Below are 7878 nucleotides of genomic sequence, written 5' to 3' on the forward strand. Positions count from 1 at the left end.
AATATCACTGGACAGTTCTCCTCCGAGAAGTTCCCTTCAGTCCAGAACTACTGCCTGGTCCAGGGAGCCTCGCCCTAAGAGTGAGTCTCTCACTTGACAGCCCTCCTCTGCCATGTTCCCTATTCTCTGGAAGTACCACATGGGCTGGGGAGTCTGATCCTGCAAAAGGAGTCTCCAGTTGTGTGGCCCTGCTCCAAGAAGCTGCCTACAGTCCAGGCTTCCCACTCGGGCCTAGCTGTGTGCACAAGTCTCTTGCTGGGTGGCCATGCTCCGTGAAGTTGCCTGTGGTCAGGGCCTGCTGCCTGGTCCGGATTAGCCCTGCCCAGTGGGAGAGACTCAACTAGTAACTCTGAGTTGGTCCCAAGTCTCTTAATACCTTCTCTTCTTGAATCCTGAATTTGGGACCAACATGAGATGCAGTTACCCTCTAGTCTGCCATCTTGGTCTCCTCTTATAGTTTTAACAATAATTAAAATTAACATTGTTTGCAATTCTTTCAATTAAATTAAAACACTATTCATTAGCATAAATGCTCATTCATATGAAAATAACAATTAAATTAATTTTACAGTTAAATGTGTAAGTGAAAAATTTTAATTGCATATGTCTCATACTTTGGTTACACAGCACTGCTCCTGATTCTGCATGGAAAAAGCCATGCAGAGGAGCAGGGACAGGCAAGCTCATTTCTTCCTGGAGGAGAACATCCCAAACACTCTTCTCATGGCGCCCAGTACCTCCTTGTTCCTCAGGCTGTAAACAATGGGATTGAGCATGGGAGTGAGGATGCTGTAAAAAACTGCAAGAATCTTGTCTTCTTCTGGTGAGCGGAGATTCTTGGACCGCAGATATGTATAGGCAAAAGGAGCATAGTAAAAGATCACCACAGTTAAATGTGTGGAGCACGTGGTGAAGGCCTTTTTCCTTCCCTCTTTTGAGCGCATGTGGAAGACAGCAAAGAGGACCCGTCCATAGGACACAGTGATGCCAAGGAAAGGCATGAGGAGAAAGATGACGGCACTGACAAACACCATGTCCTCATAGACCCAGGTGTCCATGCAGGCCAGAAGCATCATAGCTGGGATGTCACAGTAGAAATGATTGATGGCCCTGGATCTGCAGTAAGGAATTTGAAAAGTGTAGATGGTATGTGCCAAGGAGTTGATGGAGCTCAGTGTCCAGGACCCCAGGATCAACTTTAGACACATGATTTTATTCATGCGGACGGGATAGTGGAGAGGGTGACAGATGGCCACAAAGCGGTCATAGGCCATGGAGGCCAGGAGTAAGCCTTCAGAACATGCCAATGTCACAAAGAAGAAAGTTTGTACACCACAACCCAGGAAGGAGATGTTCTTGTGACCAGAAAGGAAGTTGGACACCATCTTGGGGACAGTGGTGGAGATGTACAGCAGGTCCATGAGGGAGAGCTGGCTGAGGAGAAAGTACATGGGAGTGTGGAGTCGGGGGTCCAAGAGGATGAGAGCAGTCATTCCTGAGTTCCCCAAACAGGCGAGAACAAACACAAAGATGATCAGGTGCAAGAGAAGTAGGCCAGTTTGGTTTGGTTGTAACAATCCCAACAAAATGAAATCATTTGAAGTTTGGTTCCATTTCTCCATGAAAATTAACTGCTTTGATTTTTTGACAGAAAAATAAAAATAAAAACTAAGCAGTAAATATGAAAGTATCAGCATAGGAGAATAACAAGGAATTGACTTTATTAGACTTTGTTTATAATTAATTTTTCATTCAACATAGTTTTTGTTAGATTGATTTTAAGACTTGAATTGAATGTGGCTTCCAGTTTTCACTGGGAACCATCTCAGCAGGTCATGGAAATATACATGGCTCTGAAATACAAACCAATAACAGGTCCAGCAAACCCAGTAAGGTGGCAGAAGGGTTCCTTCCTGCTGAGTCCTGGCAGGAACCTCCCTCAGGGCTCTATGAAACGATCTCAGCACCTGAGAAATCCAGAATTCCACCTTTCTTACCAACCTCAATTAAATCCTGCATGTTTACCACATACATGGCCTGTGGGACTCAGTGTTCCTGTGAGCTTGATGCTAGGTACTCAATTACATTCCCTCTTCCACATCTCTCATTTCTTATCTCCCCTCCACAGATGTCACGATTGCCACTCAGATAATTGGGATCTTCTCCCTAGGATGGTAGTGCTCACCTTCTACAAGACAATTCTCTCCTGGTCCTTCAAGTGTGTCACCATACACAATCATTGTTTTTGAACTATAAATGTGTTTTGTGTCCTGTGAGATCAACCCAATCATAATGTGTTTCTTCCCTAATGAGGGGTCCATTCTCTGAGGCCCTACAAACCCAATATCCAACAGTTAGATATTGTCTTTTTTTGAATAAGCCACTAACCCATGTAAAGGAGACAGAGTAAATAATGCACATGGCTTTCATGCAGTTTGCAAATAGAAGTGGAGTGATAATGGAAATATAACATGGGTGTGGACAACAGACCCTCACACTCACATGTTCCTTCTATACATGAAACTTCACCATTCCATAACTTCTCTGAACTTTTCTCACATGGTAATGATTTTTTTTTTGCCCATCCATAACAGAGTACTGTATATTTAGACAATAACCCCCTCATTTTCCAAATACAAAGGGCAGAACTCACTGGCGTGGAGAATGACATTATCAAATGCAGCTGTGCCTGGGATCAGACTTGGAATCTGCATTCCTACTTCACATTTCTATCTTTCAAAATGCCAATCTGAGGAACTGATGAAGACTCACTGTGTGTAAATTCATTCATTCATTCAATTCAATGTGTGTAATTACTACTCTCCTGCAAAACATGTTGAAGTCCACATTCCATCCAGGTGAAGGCACAAGGAGCTCAGAGGGGATGATGGCCTGCTCTCCTAGACTGTGCGTGGTCTTCCTAGCAGCAGGCAGGAGGGTCAGTGTGCAGCTGAGCTGCTCAGCTGGGAAGGAGCATGGGCTGCATCTGCCTTAGCTGTCCTCTCCACAGTTAAGTGCACAGGACAGTCACAAAAGTCAGATACTCAGCATTGACAGTAACAAAATGAAAAACAGTAAAAAATAAGGTAATTTACCTTCCTTGATACTTTTTTTTTACTTCTTATGCCCAGGTCTTTACTTGGGAAATTTCATCTTATCCCACTTCTTCCTGTCTTTCTCCCTTTCTATGACATCTCTGAGGCAATTGCTCTGTTATTATTTCACTATCCCAAATGTGCACAAAATGTATTTTAGCATTTCTTTTATTTCCACTATATGTGCCTGACTTCTGTCCTGATTGTGGTTTTAGAGTTTGTACTTAATATGTTTTGACTCTTCCATCAGAAAGTAACAATGAGGCCAGATCCAGTCTCAGATGGCAGTTTTGGCAGTCCTCTTGGATTATTGATATTTCCTCAGCAAAGAACAGTAATTAGTACTTTGATAGTATTATTATTCTCCACTAGTAACTTAAATTGTTGCTTCATGTAATTTTGGTTGACAGGAATAAAATTTTGAAAGAGAGCTTATATAAAAATGGGAATTATTAACTCTCTCTAGTCATCACATGCTGAGAGTGAAAACACATGCTCAGGCACCCACCAGGAGCCCAGCATGATCCCAGGGTTGTCTGCTTCTAACAACTTTGAGTAGCAAGAACTCATGACCTCATAGAAAAAGACACGACACAAGATCACATCATCATGACACACTCACCCTTCAAAACGTGTTCAGTGCTGCTGATTTGTGGCAGTGCTGCAGGTATCGACTTGCTTCAGTGGTTAAAGCACACGAGGTTCCACAATCTAGAGTTCTTGTTTAGTGAGTGACAAGACCACAGAGCAGCAGCTCACACATGTGCTGTGAGGTGTGTGGACATCAGTAAGAGCAGGCACAGGAGAGCAGGGGAAAGGACAGAGGGACAGCTGGGCAGGGCACTGAGAACCACTCCAGGAGGTGCCGTGGGAGCCTCAGGCTCTGGAACACTCTGCACAGACTGAGCAGCAGGACCAGCCCTGGAGGATCCTGCCTGTCCTCAGCACAGCACAGAAACAGAGTGCTCTGCAAGCTCCAGGCTGCAGGGCAGGTGTGTGGGAGTAAAAAGGACTTGGAGTCTGTTTTGGAGCAGGTAAGAGGCCAGTGCATGTGGCATGGGTCAGGTCCCCTGGAGCTCCCACAAGGGGCTCTGGTTGAGCAGAGGTGAGAGAAGGAGCCCCACAGAGCCTGGGCAGTGGGCAGTGAGGAGAGTGGGGTTGTTCTGGGTTTAGCAGAGGAAACCAAGCCTGCTAGAGACCCATGAGGACTGGGCACATCAGCAGAGCTGGGTGCTGCTTAGGGACATGGGGTACCCAGTGAATCCTCTGTCTCTGCCCCCTGACTCAGGGACTATTGCATAGGAGTCTCCGCACATCTGCTGAGTAACTGAGCCAAGTATGAGTCTCACAAGTTGTATTAGTAATATAGACCAAACTAACAAAATGTGTCAGATCATTCTACACTTCCATATTTAATAATCATACCCTGGCCTGTAGGGCATGGAGCCTCTCGGGGTGATTTCGTCTTTTCTTTGTTTAGTCCAGGTTTAATTTCAGAGGAGTAAAGGGGCCACAGCCTTGGCAGTGCCAAATCCTGAGTGTTCTGTAAATTCACATTTTCCATGGGCCTTTCAGTTTGAAGGGAGGGTGTTTTTACATGTATACTATCTGTTGCCTAAATTGGAGTTCGGAATATTATATGAATGGTTTGATGGTCATTAATACAGCACTACATTTCTTACCTACATTGAAAGCTTTCATATTGTCAGTCAATTAATGAAGATAGTAATTTTCAGAATTCTATACATCTGGTATTTGAAACTTTTAAGATCCAGGAGCTAACCAGAGGGTCTATTTCCACCTGTGAACAGTGATTTTTTTTCTTATGGGATGCATCCTTATTTCATGCATCACAATTACATAAAACATCATCCTCTTGGATATAATAAATCTTGGAGAGTGTTGTTCCTGTGACTTCAGGTGGGTCTAAGATCTGTGTCCCTCTGGAATTATGATACAAGGCAAGCTGCTTAAATATATAGAGATAAAAACTAACCTCATGTGACAGGGTGTCATACATGTAGAAGTATCAAGTGTAGCAAGCTGATTTTATCTCTATAAGCTGTAAGGAAAAGAGTTTGAAAGTCTTGTAGACACTCAGTCTTACACTAATCAGGCAATGGTTGAGCCTCCGCTCACTGAGTCCCAAGAACCTCAGGTGAGAGCTGAGGAGATGGATCAGTGAGCCCTGTGTGTCCAGCACACAGTGGTCCTGAAGGTGTGTCCATCTCCCCTCTTCCTCCTATACTTTAAGCCCTGAAGACACTCAGATCCAAAGAAATTTATGATCTCTTTGAAAATCACACCCTTGAAGGGTACCCCAGGGTAGAATTTTAATAGGTGCACATCAATTCCTTTTACACTTAAGATTGTTCTCTTTGGACGTTGTTAAGGAGCAACTTCTTCATTGGTCAATAGAAAGTGTGTCCTTATGATGGGAAAACCACATTTCAAAAATATCTCTCTTGTTTAAATCTAGCCAAATTCAACTCAGTATAAAAATATCAGTGTGACTCACCTCCTCTGAAGTCCTTGAGTTTGCATTTTGAGAGAAGTAGTCTCATAGTTAAAAGTTTACCTGCTATGAGTTTATTGAATTCTTCAAGATGGTTAATCCCTGAGCCATGCCCACCCACATAGTCTGCCAGGATAAGCAGTTAGGTCTGCACTTTGCAGCAGCTGGGATCTCACCCAGCTCTCCTGGTGTGAGGAGCCAAAGGCACCAGGAAGGAATCCTCAGAACACAGTCAGGGCCCACTGCTCCCTCCTCTACCATCGTCTTTGTGCTCAGTTCACAAAGCCCTTCATCTTCTGCAGGGCTCCCTCTGTTATTGCTTTGCTCACACATCTTCCTTTACTATCACTTTGTTCAAGTGGAAACAGAGTTAGATATGTCACACTTACTTCCTCAGGTTCCACAGCGGGACAGAAGGAGTAGTTGCAGCACCTGGTGTGCAGGTCCTTCCTCCAGCAGACCTTACATGGCCTCCTGTTCCTCTAATTGATCCCCAATGTCCAAGCCCACAGGGACAGGAGCCTGGCCCTTTCACCAGACTTTCCTATGTGGAAATGAACTCAGCTCAATCTTAGAGCAAATCCTCCCACCTGGTCAGATCTGCAGCTCTGGCCTGCTGCCCAGAGTTAGTCTCAGGAGGGAGGAACCCACCTATTCCAGAACAGGATGGAGAGTTGTAAGGGGTATTAGGTAATGTTCACCCAAATCCTCTGGTTTCTAAGTTAGAGATATAAGGATCAATATGAGGCAGGAAGCTCTACAAGTGTTCAGCTGAGTAATGACTCCATTAGTAGCAGGAGCAATTACCTCCTACAGTCTAGGTTCCAAAGGCATTTATTGGTGAGTGTGACTAAGTTACATTATGCTCTGACAAAATACTTTCTTTCTTCAGGGACAGACAGATGGCTAGTGAAATGACTCATGCACTCAGCAATGCTATTAATTGAAACAGACTCAAAGGTCTTGTGTGAAAATAAGGCCTTAGACTCAGAGAGACCAGTCCAGTCTGCTAGATCCACCCTGACTAGGAGACTGAGCTAGAAAATCTACAGGAGACATTAGTTTGTTGCCACATCCTTAAAACCAGACTAATTGGGGGGCTATTCTGGAAGTGATGGTAGTGTGCTTGCCAGGTCTCAGTGTCTGTTGCAGGGTCAGAATGGGTAGATGTAGCATCTCTTATCTTCTCATTCACTCCATGGGTTATAAACCAGACAGGTGTGCATTTGAAGGTATTTGGGGTCTGTATATTTGTCCTGTGGTCTTTTATCATAAAAAGAGATGACAGGCCACTGCTTCTGGGCCCTGGAGACCACCCACACCCCGTGACTACTTGGTGCTCACTCTATGGCTCCCCAGCATATTTAGAGACTGGTGCAGACATTCTGAATTATCCCTGAGGGTATGTACACCATCTTTAGGTGGGGTAGCTTCCATCCTGAGACACCTACAGGAGACTGGGAGCCCTTTGACAGGTATTACACTCACATCGAGATACTGAGGACTGAGAGGATTGAGAGGTGGATGATTGTAAACTGTAGATTTTTTTATTTTTCAATTTTTTATTTCTTCTTTTTTTTTTTATCAGTTTTTTCCTTTTATTTACCTCTTTCCTTGGAGTTCCTTTCTTCTTTTCTCAGGCCTAAGATCAATTTGTTTTGATTTTGGTCTCACTCTTCCCTTGAATAGCTTCCTGTGTTTACTCACTTCTTATCCCATTAACCATTACATTCTACACCCCTCCCTATCCTGTTCATCCACCACTAGAAGATGTAGAGTTCATTGCAAGCCTATTGGCTATACTGTGGATGAAAATGGAACTCATCCTGTTTGTTGCAATACTGTTAATGTCTTCATAGGGGCTATCTGGTATAGGGCTGCATGTTTGTATTGGGTGCTGCCGATATTGATATTCCCCTCGAAGGAGAGGTGTTGGAAACCTGTAGGGTCACAATAAGCCTACAGAAGGGAAGGTGCAACCTTGCATCTTCACTGCTAGAGGGAAATATACAGAAACAATATGAAAAAGCAGGGGAAGAAAGGGTCCCTAACAAAGTAAGACGCTATTTTGATAGAATCCAATGAAAACATAGCAGTAGAAATTACAAAAAATGAGATTAGAATCTGCATACTTAAAATGAATGTGAAGCAAAAGATGAGATAAGAGAGCAAATGTAGGCAATGCATGATTACTCCAATAAACAATTAAAATAGCAAATGTAGAAAGCAAAAGAGCACTTTAATAAAGAGATAGAGATTTGGGGAAAA

General features: G+C 43.7%; 1 protein-coding gene across 1 annotated transcript; it reads right to left on the reverse strand.

Moving 5' to 3' along the window:
* Positions 1-683: 683 nt before the first annotated feature.
* Positions 684-1622, reverse strand: LOC124973375 (olfactory receptor 2L13-like). Its single transcript, XM_047537329.1, has one exon. The coding sequence runs from the start codon at positions 1620-1622 to the stop codon at positions 684-686; it is 939 nt and encodes a 312-aa protein (XP_047393285.1).
* Positions 1623-7878: the final 6256 nt, after the last annotated feature.

The sequence above is a fragment of the Sciurus carolinensis genome, assembly GCF_902686445.1.
Source record: "Sciurus carolinensis chromosome 19 unlocalized genomic scaffold, mSciCar1.2 SUPER_34, whole genome shotgun sequence".
NCBI lineage: Eukaryota > Metazoa > Chordata > Mammalia > Rodentia > Sciuridae > Sciurus > Sciurus carolinensis.